The 14,662-nt window shown below is 41.0% G+C and overlaps 1 protein-coding gene across 1 annotated transcript; it reads right to left on the bottom strand.

Annotated features, from left to right (window-relative positions):
* Positions 1 to 1,231: 1,231 nt before the first annotated feature.
* Positions 1,232 to 14,405, bottom strand: LOC122766297 (myosin-7). The gene is made up of 38 exons (XM_044021045.1): positions 14,372 to 14,405; positions 14,033 to 14,245; positions 13,780 to 13,923; positions 13,532 to 13,688; positions 13,387 to 13,414; positions 13,138 to 13,243; positions 12,376 to 12,468; positions 12,231 to 12,294; positions 12,050 to 12,148; positions 11,850 to 11,953; positions 11,148 to 11,286; positions 10,943 to 11,061; positions 10,692 to 10,841; positions 10,389 to 10,559; positions 10,003 to 10,312; positions 9,811 to 9,881; positions 9,520 to 9,725; positions 9,315 to 9,438; positions 8,693 to 8,829; positions 8,355 to 8,610; positions 8,024 to 8,266; positions 7,738 to 7,914; positions 7,482 to 7,627; positions 7,283 to 7,373; positions 6,809 to 7,198; positions 6,581 to 6,707; positions 6,300 to 6,418; positions 6,025 to 6,221; positions 5,586 to 5,769; positions 5,086 to 5,251; positions 4,879 to 5,003; positions 4,483 to 4,791; positions 4,191 to 4,394; positions 3,796 to 4,092; positions 2,519 to 2,623; positions 2,283 to 2,378; positions 1,988 to 2,122; positions 1,232 to 1,353 (listed from the first exon to the last, which is right to left on the bottom strand). The coding sequence occupies exons 2-38, from the start codon at positions 14,231 to 14,233 to the stop codon at positions 1,333 to 1,335; spliced, it is 5,811 nt and encodes a 1,936-aa protein (XP_043876980.1). The 5' UTR covers positions 14,234 to 14,245; positions 14,372 to 14,405; the 3' UTR covers positions 1,232 to 1,332.
* Between the last annotated feature and the right edge of the window lie 257 nt (positions 14,406 to 14,662).

Consider the following 14,662-nt stretch of genomic DNA (forward strand, 5'->3'; position numbering starts at 1 on the left):
CTTTTTTGAGTGATTTTTGACAACATACTAACCTATGACTTTTTTGGTTTTTTTTGGCCCATATACTATACTACAGTGGCGAACCGTGAGCACTACAGCTGGGCCTTCCCTCAGCAGGAAAAAGCTGGACAGTACGATGAATTGAAAGTGTTAAACGACTGCAATTTTTTAATTAACGATGACAAGGATGTAAACAAATAGACCATAACATCAATAACATTCCCCGCAACAAGATACATTCTCAACATAAACTTCATAAAACTGGAGACCATTATGGCTACATAGTTGAAATTAAATAAACATACTCAGTGCAAACATAGTCAAAATCTGGAAATATAAAATGAGGTCACCCCGGGCAGCGGCTGACATCGACAGCGAGGCTCATTTTATCACCATGGTAAGCGCTATCAAATCACGGTGCACAACAAACCAGAACAAACCATTGAGAAATAAATTCATAAGCATCTTGAAACTACAATACATTTTCAAGAGCACAAGTTGGTAATACAAAGACTATTTTTAAAGATACATAGATCCCACCTAGGCCGGCGTGATTTTGGACGACACACTATACTATGACTTTTTGAGTGATTTTGGACGTTATACTAAACTATGACTTTTTTTTTTATCTAATTTTGGATGACATACTATACTATGACTTTTTTGAGTGGTTTTAGACAAAATACTATATTATGACTTTTTTGGGGGATTTTGGACGACAATTTAAACCACATGCGTCAAACAGGTGGCCTGGGGGCCACATGTGACCCTCCAATTGATTACATGCAGCCCCCCGGCCCGCCCACCACTGTGCGAGGTAATGGAATAGAGACAGCATATAAGACTAAATGTATTTGCCGGCAATATTTTTATAATAGTAATAAGACATTTGGTTGTAATCATTGCTTTATTAAATTTATTCCACTCAACTTGAAATTATATTTAAGTTGTTTTAATCACAATTATCCTCGTCATTATTTGCAAAATTTTCAATTTAACTCTCCATTTTTGTGCATCATAAATATGTTTTTTATTGTGAATCATTTTGTCTAATATCATAATGAATATCTTATATTGCCCACCAGCTACTAAATAGTAGTTTTTTCCACTTTTTTCCTTTATGGAAAATTAAGACTATATTGACAATGACAATGTCAGCCTTTTTACTCTTTTTTTGTTAAATTGGGCACAGCTTTTTTCTTGACTGAAACAAATGAAGACTCTGCACAACTGAATTGCACTTTGCTTTATTCTACAGTTACTTTGGGAACAATATGGGAACTACAGCGCAGGAGTTTTCCAAAAGCTCCAGTCGGTGGTGGTCTGTGTGTTTCACTCCTCATCGAGTCCTTTCTGTGAAGAACGACAAGAGAGTGGACAAGGAGATGGGATTATTAGAGACAGAACACTAACATAATAAGTGTTACAAAAAGATGTGACGCTACATTTAGAAACATGAAACATTCAGGGTGTTGTAGTTTTTGGCTTCAAAAGCAATCATAGGTCTCAAACTCTTTGTCATTTTGGTTCATAAATGTTTGAGGATTTTTTGTGAACTATATCGTTTGTATTAAAACAAACACCTTTATTTTGAAATTATGTGGAACTATTGTGACAATTTAACCCCTGCAGTAAAACCTATGTTGAATGTAAAAAATCTGTAGCATAGACTGTATTTGGAGAAATAACATAATATAGCACAAAAAGTTCTAAGCTTTTCTTCATTAAATCTCCATCCTTTTCTTTATGTGTGTTTTCTTTCTTATTTTCTCTAATTGTAACAGTTAAAACTAAAGGTTTGTTTTTACAAAACAGTTATATTCGTAAAAATGCAATTTGTACATAGCTAATAAAAATGAAGATTTTGTGGTCTATGTATCTTGTATGTATACATATATATATATTATATATTAAACTAAAAATTACTAGTGTGACTTGAAATGGATGACTCTGAAGTTGAAGGAGTATGTTTAGAGGAGCTTCTCACCTTTGCGCCCACATCGCGGCTCTTGGCGCGCATCTTGTTGACCTGGGACTCGGCGATGTCGGCTCGCTCCTCCGCCTCGTCCAGCTCGTGCTGCAGTTTACGGAACTTGGTCAGGTGAGTGTTGGCCTGCTCCTCCTGTGAGATTTAACAAAAACACAAGATTACACAGAATTACTACTACTACACAACTACCAAAGACTGGGCTCTTGTCTCTTTCCTCAAACATTATTTTAGCTTCCAGAAAATGGGACACACTATTCAAAAGTACACACAGAAGAAAACCTTTTACACTTACAGCTTCCTCAGCCGATCTCTTGTAGGCTTTGACTTTCAACTGCAGTTTGTCGACCAGATCCTGCAGACGTGCAACATTCTTGCGGTCTTCCTCGGTCTGTGACCAAGGGAATAGGAAAGACACTCACATGTTCACTTGGGAGCATTCAGAGTAGGTGGTTGGGGTGTAATGCTGATTTAATGTAACATGATCTCATTGTACTGTGTGCAGTTGTGGTAATGAAACGTAGAACTGACCTGGTACGTGAGCTCCTTAATACGTCTTTCATATTTACGGATTCCCTTCACAGCTTCGCTGCTCTTCTTCTGCTCTGACTCCACCTCAGCCTCCAGCTCCCTCACCTGTAACATGAGAAGATTCATGTATTAATCGATGTATGTTGATTAAGCATCTATGAATAGTGACAAAACCCTTGAAAATGTTGAGTTTAATGGTTTAATAAAGTACATTATAATACCTGCAAATAATACGTCAAACAGGTTAAGTAAGAAAATAATGACAAATATTTTTCACAAGATCTGGTGGAGACCTGATTCAAAAGGGAAATTGAATGATGAATATAATAGCACTGTTTGCAGCCAGAAACATGATTATACTGTACTTGTGGGAGAACGCAAGTACAGTGAAGAAACAGCCAGTGAATGTATTTGGAGAAATTTTTCAGGACAAATCTTCGGCCTCTAAATACAACTTATCAATAGTTTCAACTGTATGTTATAGTCTGATTATTGTTAAAAAAAATAAATAAATAAATAAAATAAGATAATCCTTTATGAGTCCAGCAGCGGGGTGAATGTACGATGTCTCAGCAGCAAAGACAGTAAAGGTAACAAATAGTAAATGTGTATTTTCATATCTACAAATACACAACATAGAAACTATTGACATTATAAGAGTATTACACACTACTTAGTATATACCTTAAATAACCAGAATAAATACAATATGAGCTGAATATTTACAGTGTACTGGTTATGTAGACATTTTCAATGGTCATAATATTGTGTTTCTAATAAAATTTGTGCTCTGGTGCCTACAATGAGTTAGTGCAGCTTTGTAAATACAGTATTAACGTTGGTCCAGCAGAGACTTAAATGGACAACAGAACACATTTGTGTGTCTCGAGCGGTTCCTGTTTTTCCTTTTCTGTTTTTTTCACTGTCAGGAACATTGAGATAGTGGTAGGTACTTTTCCACACAGCTGGTGTCATAATTAACACACCTGTGTGTAGATATTGGGTTCCTGTTATTTTCTGCAGTGTTTTTGATACAAATAAGGAAATACATTCTTTAAATAAATCCATAAATTATAAATTAATTCACAGTTTTTCTGTGAAAATCACATCCTTCTGTGCAAAAGAATAAAGGTGAAAGCAAGGGGATCGTTTTTTTCTATCACTATTACCCTGTGTAGTCACTTTTAATATCAAAATGACAGATTTAAGGGGAAACACTAATCTATTCCAGGTTTAAGGAAATGTGTGCTGGTTGTAAACTGTTGTTTTTCTCTTACCCTGGCCTCCAGCTTCTGCACCTGCTTCTTGCCTCCCTTTAGGGCGATCTGCTCAGCTTCGTCCAGACGGTGCTGCAGGTCTTTGATGGTTTGTTCCATGTTCTTCTTCATACGCTCCAGGTGAGCACTGGTGTCCTGCTCTTTCTTCAGCTCCTCTGCCATCATGGCAGCATCAGTGATGGCCTTTTTGGCCTTCTCTTCAGCGTTCCTGCACTCCTGCACAGCGTCTTCAACCTCTGTCTGAAGCTGGGAAGCATCAGCCTCCAGCTTCTTCTTCTGGTTTATCAGACCAGTGTTCTACAAGTGTTCATAGATACGAGCACAAACATGAGAAAATGTGCACCACACTTCAGAAATAGTAGCACTGTTTCTTGCAACACGTGATTAGGTCTCACCTGCGAGTGCAGTAGCTGCACCCTCTCACTAACATCCAGCAGCTCTTGCTCAGCAAGTTTTCGACTTCTCTCGGTTTGCTCCAGAGCAGCCCTCAGTTCCTCCAGTTCAGCCTGGAGCAGGTTGTTGCGTCTCTCAATAATGGCCATGTTTTCCTTCATGTCTTCATTGGCTCGCATAGAGTCATCAAGCTGGAGCTGAGCATCCTGTAAGGTTTTCAACACACATGGTTATAAAAACACTACATGAAACATGGCAGCAAAAATGAAAGGTTAATCTCATCCTTTGACTTACCTTCAAATGTGCATGAACAGATTTAAGTTGTTTCTGGGCCTCAGCTGCCTGCCTGTTGGCCTGGCTAAGCTGGATCTCCATCTCATTGAGGTCTCCCTCCATCTTCTTCTTGATGCGCAGGGCCTCGTTCCTGCTGCGACACTCGGCCTCGAGAGAGCTCTGCAGGGTGTCGATGGTCCTCTGCAGGTTCCTCTTGCTCTGTTCCATCTCCTCGTCTTTCTCAGACAGTTTGCGCTCAATGTCAGCTTTAATTTGATTGAACTCCAACTGGGCTCTGAGAATCTTTCCCTCTTCATGCTCCAGGGAGGCCTGGTGGGGACAGGAGGGTATCGTTTTACACAACAGCATACAGATTCACTAAATAAAAATATATTACTCAGCGAAGAAGTCCTGTACCTCAGCTTCTTCAAGAGCAGACTGGATCTCATTCTTCTCCTGTTCTAGTTGTTTGCGCATTTTCTCCAGCTCATGGATGCTCTTACCGCCCTCACCAAGTTGCTCGGAGAGGTCAGCTATCTCCTCTGTAATGTTCCAAGCAGGGTGATTAAGATAGCATCTCAATTAACTTTGCAAACCTGAACACAAACTGGTAGAAGACCTTACCCTGTAAGTTTTTGTTCTCTCTCTTCATGGTCTCCAGATGATCAAGAGCTTCTTCATAGGAGTTCTTCAGTTTGAAGAGCTCAGTGCTCAGAGCCCTGGCCTCCTTCTGAGAACTCTCCAGCTCACACTGAGACTCCTCATACTTCTGCTTCCACTCAGACAGCACCTAAAATTAATAGAAAGACCATTGGTATGTGGACATGATAAATGGACGGAAATTGACGATCACAGCCAGTCTCCGTTGGTAAAGCCACCACATGCATCTTTTACATTCCATTTGTAATCTTGCTACAGTCTTTGAGAAATTAACCTTAACCCTTATTATTTCAGTCAAGGTCCCTAGAAGAATTCTGAAGTTGTACTGAGCAGCTTCAAATTGTGCTTAAATGTTACGCATCCACTAGAAAGTGGCAGGTTGAATATTGGCCAATCCAGTGGTTGAGACAGTGCACCATTAACTAAATCCTTGAGGACATATATTTCTTTTTGTAGTACTTTACCTTGTCAAAGTTCCTTTGCTTCTTGTCCAGAGCTGCAGCAGCCGCATTAGACCTCTCCACATCCACCATGAGATCTTCAATCTCATTCTGCAGTCGGTGTTTGGTCTTCTCCAGAGAGGAACATTTAGCATTCACTGCTTCAACAGCTTCCTCAGCATCCTGCAGACGCTGAGCCAGCTTCTTCCTTAAGAAATACATCATTCACACGGTTTAATGTTCCTGCAGCTGTGGCCGTTGGACAACTAAACTCATTGTAACTCATCGTCATTGTAAGAACCGCTATGACTGGCTGCTCAGTCATCTAACAGACAAACTTTTTGTTCGTCTTATATTTTAGATGGAACATAACACAAACAAAAAGCTGACCTGCTAGACGAAGTAAAATATCTTTGTTAGAATTACTGGTTAAATCATGAATCTGGATCTCAAACTGTCTTACTTGGCCTCCTCCAGCTCCTCGGTCCTCTGGATTGCATCAGTTTCATACTTTGTTCTCCACTGAGCCACCTCAGAGTTGGCCTTGGACATGCTGCGCTGCAGTTCACCCTTGGCCTCCTGCTCCTCCTCATACTGCTCTCTGAGAAGGTCGCAGTCATGGCGAGCAGACTGCACTGCATGGGCCAGTGCACTCTTTGCCTGATGAAACACATTCATATGAGTACTGCCGTAACGTGCATTGGATAAAGATTACGGTTGGTGCGGTACTCATTTTACCTTGGTCTCTTCTTCCAGTTGTCTTTTTAAGTCTTCAACCTGTTGAGTGTAGGACATTTTTCCTCGTGTCAGTTGAGACACTAGGGAATCCTTCTCCTCCAGTTGCCTTAAGAATTCACCTAATATTTGGGAAAAACAGAATGTTATTGCCCAGAAAACTTTCCATAAACCAAGAAATGTTAGTAGAAATTGTGTCTACAGACAAGTTTTTCTCCTTTTTAAGATTTTGAAACAGCTTCTAGACATGGAAATTGTCAACTATCAAATGGATAAAAACCTACCGTTCTCTGTTTGAAGTTTTGCTTTCTGCATATTGAAATCATTGATGTAGCGCTGAGCTTCTTCAAACTTGGTCTTGTATTCATTCATCTGATCCTCCATGGTCCTGCATGTCTTCTCTAGAGTTGTCTAAAATCAAATCAATCATATCAAATCAAATACTTGTTTTGTACACTTTACAGCTCTACAATGTCAATATTTACACAAAATTATTTGTCACTTCGGCTCACCTTTGTCTTCACAATATGTTCCATATTGGAGACAACGTCATCCAGCTCCAGTCTGAGCTCACTCTTTTCCTTCTCCAGTTTCTGCTTGACCCTCTGCAGGTTGTCTATCTGCTCTCCCAGATCAGCGACGCTGTCAGCTTGTTTCTTCCTGAGTGTGGCGGCAGTGGCTTCATGCTGCAGAGTGGCCTCTTCAAGGTCTCTGCGCAGTTTCTGGAACTCAGCCTCCCTCTTCTTGTTCATCTCAATCTGGGCAGAGGTTGCTCCTCCAGCCTCCTCCAGCCTCTCACTGATCTCCTCCAGCTCTCTGGCCAAGTCTGCTCTCTGCTTCTCCACCTTGGCTCTTGCAGCTCGCTCTGCCTCAAGCTCTTCCTCCAGCTCTTCTATGCGGGCCTGTTGAGCCAAAATGATTCATGAGTCACTCTTACTATTGACCTTTAATCAATCTTGAACCCTTAAATGTGAGTTCTTCTTTACCTGAAGTTCTTTCAGTTTCTTTTGAAGCTGAATGGAAATGGCCTGCTCATCCTCTATTCTGTTATTCAACTGATTGAGTTCAAAGTCTTTCCTGTGTTAAGAATGGGGAATAGCAAAATGTAGGACAACTGTATATCAGCATGAGTGTCATTGCATATCTGCACCATGGGAAATACAGGTGTAAATATGGACTTAATACTTTTTCAGATGCTCTTCAAGTTGTTGTTTGTCATTCTCCACATCCATTAGGCTCTCCTGGGTCAATTTCAGATCTCCCTCCAGCTTCCTCTTTGCTCTCTCAAGATCCATTCGTACCTTCTTCTCTTGTTCCAGAGAACCCTCAAGCTGGAGTATATCAATAGAGAGGGTCATAATTTTCCTCAATGTGCCTTAGACAGAAAATTACCTTTCTTAACACAATTAAATATGGAGATAACGTGTATTTAAGTACGTACATCATCCACTTGCTGTTCCAGCTTGACTTTGGCCTTGGTCAGAGTGTTGACTTTGTCTTCTTCACTCTGCAGGTCATCCAGTGTTTGCTGGTGAGCCTCCTGTAAGGCTTTCTTTTCCTTGGTTAGCTTGGCAATGATTTCATCTAGAGCTGCCATCTCCTCGACCAGATTCTTCACCTGTAAATCAAGGAAAATTCAAAATTCAAATCAGAGGAAAGCTAAATCATGTCATATGCTTATGAACTTAATATTAAGACAAACAGAAATGGCCAATTACTAGTCATACCTTGTTCTCAGTGGCGTGCTTCTCCTTCTCCACTTTGGCCAAAGTAAGCTCTAAGTCATCAATGTCCTTCTTTAACTCAGAACACTCATCCTCCAACTTCCGCTTCTTTGCTGTAAGTTCTGAGTTCATCTCCTCCTCATCCTCCAACCTCTCTGTTAGCTCTTTGGCTTTTGCCTCCATCTGAATTTTGTTTTTGATTAGCCCTTCACATCTTTCCTCTGCATCTGCCAGATTATCTTGTTCCTGAATTGAAAAATTAAATACTGTTTATGGTGAAATAAAATGAGGTGCATTACACATGACGAATATGTGGTACTGTCTAAAGACTCACAGCCTGGACTTGAAGCTGTAGATCGTTCTTCTCTTGGAGAAGAGAAACCATTTTTTCCTCTAGTTCCTTCCTACGGGCTTCAGACTTTGCATAAGCCTCTTTCAGCTTCAGGAATTCTTCCTTCATGTTGGCCATTTCCTTTTCTGCCTCTGCAGATCTCAGCAGAGGTTTAATCTTGAAGAACAGCTTCATCCAGGGCCAATTCTTGACCCCCATGAAGGCACGGATGTTCCACTGGATCACCAGCAAGGCATCTCTGTTGCAAGAGCAACAGGTTATCATTACCACTTAATGCAAAACTAGATCACTATGCCATGTAAATGTCTGATGTCTCTGACCTTCTTTCAACGATCTTCTGGAATTCTACTCTTGCCAGCAGACCTCTGGATCTAGCTTGGATTCCAGTGATAATGAGTGACAAACGGTCATCCCTCATCTCCTCCAGTTGCCCAAGAAGACCAGCCTTGAAGAACACCTTTAGAAGAAGCACTTATCAACATTTAAATATTGACCAGATGTTGCCTTTAATGGTTTTCAAAGTAGGACGTTTTCCTGATACATGCTTATTTGCCTGCTGTGTAACATTGGGCATAGTTTAGACCAGGGGTCACCAACTTCTTTTTGAGACCGAGAGCTACCTGAAGGTTAGAGAATAATATGGAGGGCTACCATATTAACATTTTATGCAGTTTACCATTTAAATGATAAATATTATGCATTCAATTGCATACACATTAATTCCAGTGCTTACTCCTAATGATTATCACAGTTTTAATAAACAATATCAAGGACATTTTACTCAGTGATCATATGGATACATACAAGTGAGGTGAAGTGAAATGAGCCCGTGGGCACCTTGTTGGCTGCTCGCGGGCTACCAGGTGCCCGTGGGCACCACGTTGGTGACCACTGGTTTAGACAATGTAGCACACAGCATGTGCTTTTTCTTTCATTGATTACCTTGGTGTGTCCAAACTTGTATTGACTGTGATCTATATCCAGAGACCCGAGGAGTTTCTCTGCACCTTTCCTGCTGTCAATGAACTGACCATCAGGGATGGCAGCTGGATTCAGGATGCGATATCTTGATCAATATATAAAAAAAAATTACTTTTTGTTTGTTTCGAGTCATGTAGTACAGTATGTGACCTAGTTGGGATAATACCTCTGCTTGAAATCTCCATAGAGGATCCTGTTGGGGAAACCTTTCCTGCAGATCCTGATGCCCTCCAGCACACCGTTACAACGCAGCTGGTGCATCACCAGGGGATTCTCCATGGCCCCAGGAGTCTTGGTCTCGTTGGGGATGATGCAGCGCACAAAGTGAGGGTGAGTAGACCTCAAGTTGGTCATCAGCTTGTTTAGATTCTCCTGTGTAGTCCATTAAAGGTTTTACAAATTGGTGCACAGTACATCTCTGACTAACTGTCCATTCTATTTAGTTAAGTTTACTCACCCTGTGCAAAGCGGACACTGTTTGGAAGGACGAGCCCTTCTTCTTACTACCCTTGCCTTTTCCTCCTTCAGCTAAAAGACCATTATGATTAAAAATCTCATTTGATTGCAGGCACAAATTATGCAATTATGCACTTCTTACAAATACAAATTCTTATTGTAGATGTGTACAGTACTCTCAGTTTATTCCTACCTGAATCAGCTCCAGCGTAATTTACAAAGAGGAACGACAGCAGTTTAAGATTAGACTTCTGGTAGAGTCCTACAACAGTCTCATTCAGAGGGTCTTTGTTCTTCACCAGCCAGTTGTTGATATTGTAATCAACAGTTCCAGCATAGTGCATCAGGGCAAAGTGGGCCTCTGGTTTCCCTTTGATAATTCTGGGCTTTTGGAAGTTGGCAGATTTCCCCAGATGGTTGTCATAGAGCTTAGCTTTAAAGGTGGCATCAGAGGCTTTGGGGAACATGCACTCCTCTTCAAGGATGGACATGATACCCATGGGCTGAAGAGGCAAAGTATGAATTGGTTTGGAAAACAAATGATTTCATTCTTGTGTTTTTCATGTAGTCGTCTCTCACCTTCTCAATGAGGTCAATACAGGCCTGCAAATCCATACCAAAATCAATGAAAGTCCATTCAATGCCCTCTTTCTTGTACTCTTCCTGCTCCAGCACAAACATGTGGTGGTTGAAAAACTGTTGCAGTTTTTCATTGGTGAAGTTGATGCACAGCTGCTCAAAGGTGTTGAACTGTAATGAAATAGGCCCCAGTATGAGGTTTGATCATTTGTCCTTATATCAAACAACGTCACACAGATTATTCTTATTTTATTATTATTATTATTATTATTGTTGTTGTTATCATTATTATTTTGAACTCACTTCAAAAATTTCAAATCCAGCAATGTCCAGCACACCAATGAAGTACTGGCGTGGCTGCTTAGTGTCCAGGGATTGGTTGATCCTCACCACCATCCACAAAAACATCTTCTCATACACTGCCTTAGACAGCGCACCGATTCCGTAGGACACCTTAAAATGAAGACACAAAAAAGTGTTGTTTTGTTTGTTTGTTTTTTAATCTGTCTTAACTTAGCGGCCATCTTGCACAACATTTAGCTCTGTGCTCTTACCTGCTGGACATTCTGTCCCTTGGTGACCCACTCATTTCCTACTTTGACTCTTGGGTGACAGAGCCCTTTGATGAGGTCAGCAGAATTCAGGCCCATCAGATAGGCTGCTTTGTCAACAGCTGAGGAAACATGTTGAATCATTAAATCCTGACATGCTGTATACACCACTTCATCATCTTTCTGGGATTCACAGCGCTTCACTGACCTTCTGTGCCGTCGGCCTCGGCTTGCTCCTCACGCTGCTTATTCTTGAACTTCATGTTTCCATGATGCATGATGGCACCAGTCAGCTTGTAAATGCCATTCTTCTCTTCTTGAGTGAAGCCCAGCACATCAAAGGCGTCCTAAATTGACATGGAGGGGTCATTAAAACAGCTATTACTCTCTATAAAAACTGTTTTCACTTTCATACAGTGCTGTCAGTCATGTAAAGTTTCTTAATGCCAGAAACAACAGTTCAACAGGTCACATCATCAGAAATTTGATTTATTTTTGGTCAAATGTCATTTATAAAGCATTGCTTTTGTGGCTATTATCTGGTGTCTGGTGTGGTCTTCTGCTTCAAGGTTCTACACGTTGTGTTTGTTAAGAAATTGTCTTCTTCCTGCCTTGGTTGTAACGAGTAGATATTTAAGTCACTCTTGACTTTCCATGGCAATTTTTAACGGGCAGTTGAATTGGTGTACCTAATAACGTGGGTGTTAAATGTACACCCTGTGCTTTTTTCTCCTATATGTCACTCAATCACATTTGAAGTGGAGTGTCTTTCCTAGGAACACATCAACTAGAGGAGCCTGGGATCAAACCCCCTACTTCTGATGCGAAGACAACTCCAATCACTATGAGGTCACTTTAAGGTACTTGTCTTGAGAGTACGTGTTCTGTGTGTCCCCTGTTCCGTACTCACATCAGTGGCCATCAGCTCGTCAGCATCATTAATGGAGGCTACAGTGGTTTCTCCTTGGGAGATGAAGCTGTAGTCATAGGGATTGTTGGTGATGAGCAACATCTCTGAAAGGCAAAATACGGAGGACGTCAAGTTAACTGTTGCGTCCTAATTTGTAAAGATCAAAATTTGTGCTCCAGGGAGCGGTCATTTTCATTTACCAAGCAGCTCAGGTTTCTTCTGAGACAGAATCTGATAGAAGATGTGGTAGTCTCTCTCAGCCTTAAGCTGAAAGGTGACACGGGACTTTTCCAGCAGATCTGTTAAGACATTATGCGTCATGTAGCTGAAAGGACAGGTGATCATTATGAAGACAAAAAAATAAACAGCTACACAACTCACATGTCTCAATATCAGCCGAGGCCAACTTCCCACTGGCAGCAAAATGAATTCTGATAAATTTTCCCTAAAATTGAGGACAAAACGAAAGTTTAACTATATGATGTATACAATGGGTTGTTTCAGTAAAATGTAGACAGGAACTTACAAATCTGGAAGAGTTGTCATTTCTGATGGTCTTGGCATTACCAAAGGCCTCTAAAGCTGGATTAGCCTGGATGATTTGATCTTCCAGAGTTCCCTAATAAAATACAGGAGAGTAAGAGTTCTTCATACTCATGATTCACAGTATATGAAATAATGATATGCAAGATTAAACGTGCTATATGTAATGTATATATATATGTTTGCCCTCAAGAGGTTTTTTAGTCAGAAATTCTACCCAATTGTAACATACAATTGGGTAGAATTGTACAAGTATATAATAAGTGTATACAATTATTTAGTATTTGTAGTTTTAGAATAAGCCTTGTATGAACTTTAGACAAGGGCCTTGCATTACAGGGGCCACCGTCATTCTTGTCCATGTTTCTCCAACAGCTTGTGTGGATAAACCAGTCAAAGCAAAGGAGAAGGATGATACGAGAGAGGGTAGAAGAGTGGAGAGATTTCATTAACATCCTTTCTGGCATGTGAAGACCACCAAAGGTCCCTGACAAGCTCAGAAACAGAAGGGATGAGTGGAGGAGTCCTTTTTGTGTAGCAGTTAGATGTCACCATTAGATGTCACTAATTCCTACACTCTGGGCCTTTAATTGAGATTTTACTCTCCTTCCCAGAAACTGCACGTTAATTAATATACTGCTTGTATAAATAGGTTAATGCAGCTATTTAAAGAGCAAAAACATAAATGAGGCAACTTTAATTAAGTATTCATGTAAAAAAAAAAAAGTAAACTCAGTGTAATGACCTTTTTGTCGGAGCCTGTGTCTTTCTTCCCACCTCCAGCTGCAATGCTGGCAAAGTACTGGATGACTCTCTTGGTGTTGACAGTTTTCCCAGCGCCAGATTCTCCCCTGAGGACACACATTTAATTGTCACTTTACAGACACATATTTTCCTCAGTCTCAGTATACGTTGACTTAGTTTAACTATTATCCATTCTCAAGTGCTCACAATAGGATACAATGTTCAACAAAGTCGGGAAAGCACAACTTACGTGATGAGAATTGACTGATTTTCTCTGTCTGAAAAAGAGAAGACAGAATAACTTCAGAAATCTGGGATTCCTTAGCATTTTCTCCCACTTTATTTAGTTATTATTTTTTTGCAGCCTATGTTAAATAATGCTGAAGGTGCATTACCAGTGAGCATGTACTGGTAGGCATTGTCAGAGATGGAGAAGATGTGAGGAGGAGCTTCACTCCTCTTCTTTCCTCTGTAGGCAACAACCACCTCTTGGTTGTAGACTGGCAGCCACTTGTAGGGGTTGACAGTCACACAGAAGAGGCCAGAGTAGGTCTATGAGAGTAAGTGCGAGGGTTAGGAAAGGGTGTGCGTGTGATGAAGTTAACGTTGTAGTCCATTAATCTTTAAAACGTTTAAAACTCACGTAGATCATCCATGCTGCGTAACGCTCTTTGAGGTTAAACAGCACAGCGGGCTCATGGAGGAAAGTGAACATGGCCATGTCTTCAATTTTATCAAACTTTGGCGGGTTCTGGGGGTGGACATCACAGTCCTTCACTGTGACAGTCTGAAAATAGAGACAGACAGTGCTAAGGAATTTCAGGCTAGAGTGTGGAATCATTATGTGTCTTAGGGACTTGAATCATCCATCCTGGGGCATCTGGGCCGGCACTGACCTTCCCTTTCTCAGTCTGAGCAGTGACTTTGTCGCCCTCTCGGCTGGTGATGGAAGCCTTCACATACTCCTCGTCAGAGTCGGGAACAAAGCACTCCTTCTTCATGTCGAAGGGACGAGTCTGGGCCTCCAGACGCTCCCTGTCTGACTTCCGTAGGTAGGAGGCCGCTGGCCCAAACTCTGCCATGGCAGCATCACCCATTTTTCACCTAGCCTGTGTGAGAATAGTTACAGTCAAGGATTTACACCACCAAAGCAAAATAAATTATATTTCTTCTCCTATTTTACACAGATAACATAATTCAAATCAAACAAATGTCAAGTTGTTTGATGCCCTTACCTTATAAACCCCGACTGACTGGTGTTAAAAGGTCCTGAGGAAAGAAAATAAATGGATTCTGTTGAGACCAATGGTTTAGCATCACAGCACAGAAGTTGAATTGTAAGCCAGTGTCCTCCGGCCTTACCTTAAGATAGAATGGTGACCTATTGGAGGTTTCACCATGAGTTGTCTTTTTAAACAAAGCCCCACTCCCAAATATGGAGGGGCGTTTCAGAGTACAGGAATGTTTTTGTGTCTGACTTAGGTTAGGGAGAAGGGAGGGGAGGGGGTTAATAAGGGTGGTGGACG

The sequence above is a fragment of the Solea senegalensis genome, linkage group LG1 (genome assembly GCF_019176455.1).
Source record: "Solea senegalensis isolate Sse05_10M linkage group LG1, IFAPA_SoseM_1, whole genome shotgun sequence".
Taxonomy (NCBI): domain Eukaryota; kingdom Metazoa; phylum Chordata; class Actinopteri; order Pleuronectiformes; family Soleidae; genus Solea; species Solea senegalensis.

Coding starts and splice junctions, on each gene's coding strand:
- LOC122766297 (XM_044021045.1), bottom strand. CDS start 14,233: ATGGGTGATGCTGCCATGGCAGAGTTTGGGCCAGCGGCCTCCTACCTA. Junction 12,295..12,375: donor ATGACAACTCTTCCAGATTT/GTAAGTTCCTGT, acceptor CCTCAATTTTAG/GGAAAATTTATCAGAATTCA. Junction 11,954..12,049: donor GAAGAAACCTGAGCTGCTTG/GTAAATGAAAAT, acceptor TTTGCCTTTCAG/AGATGTTGCTCATCACCAAC.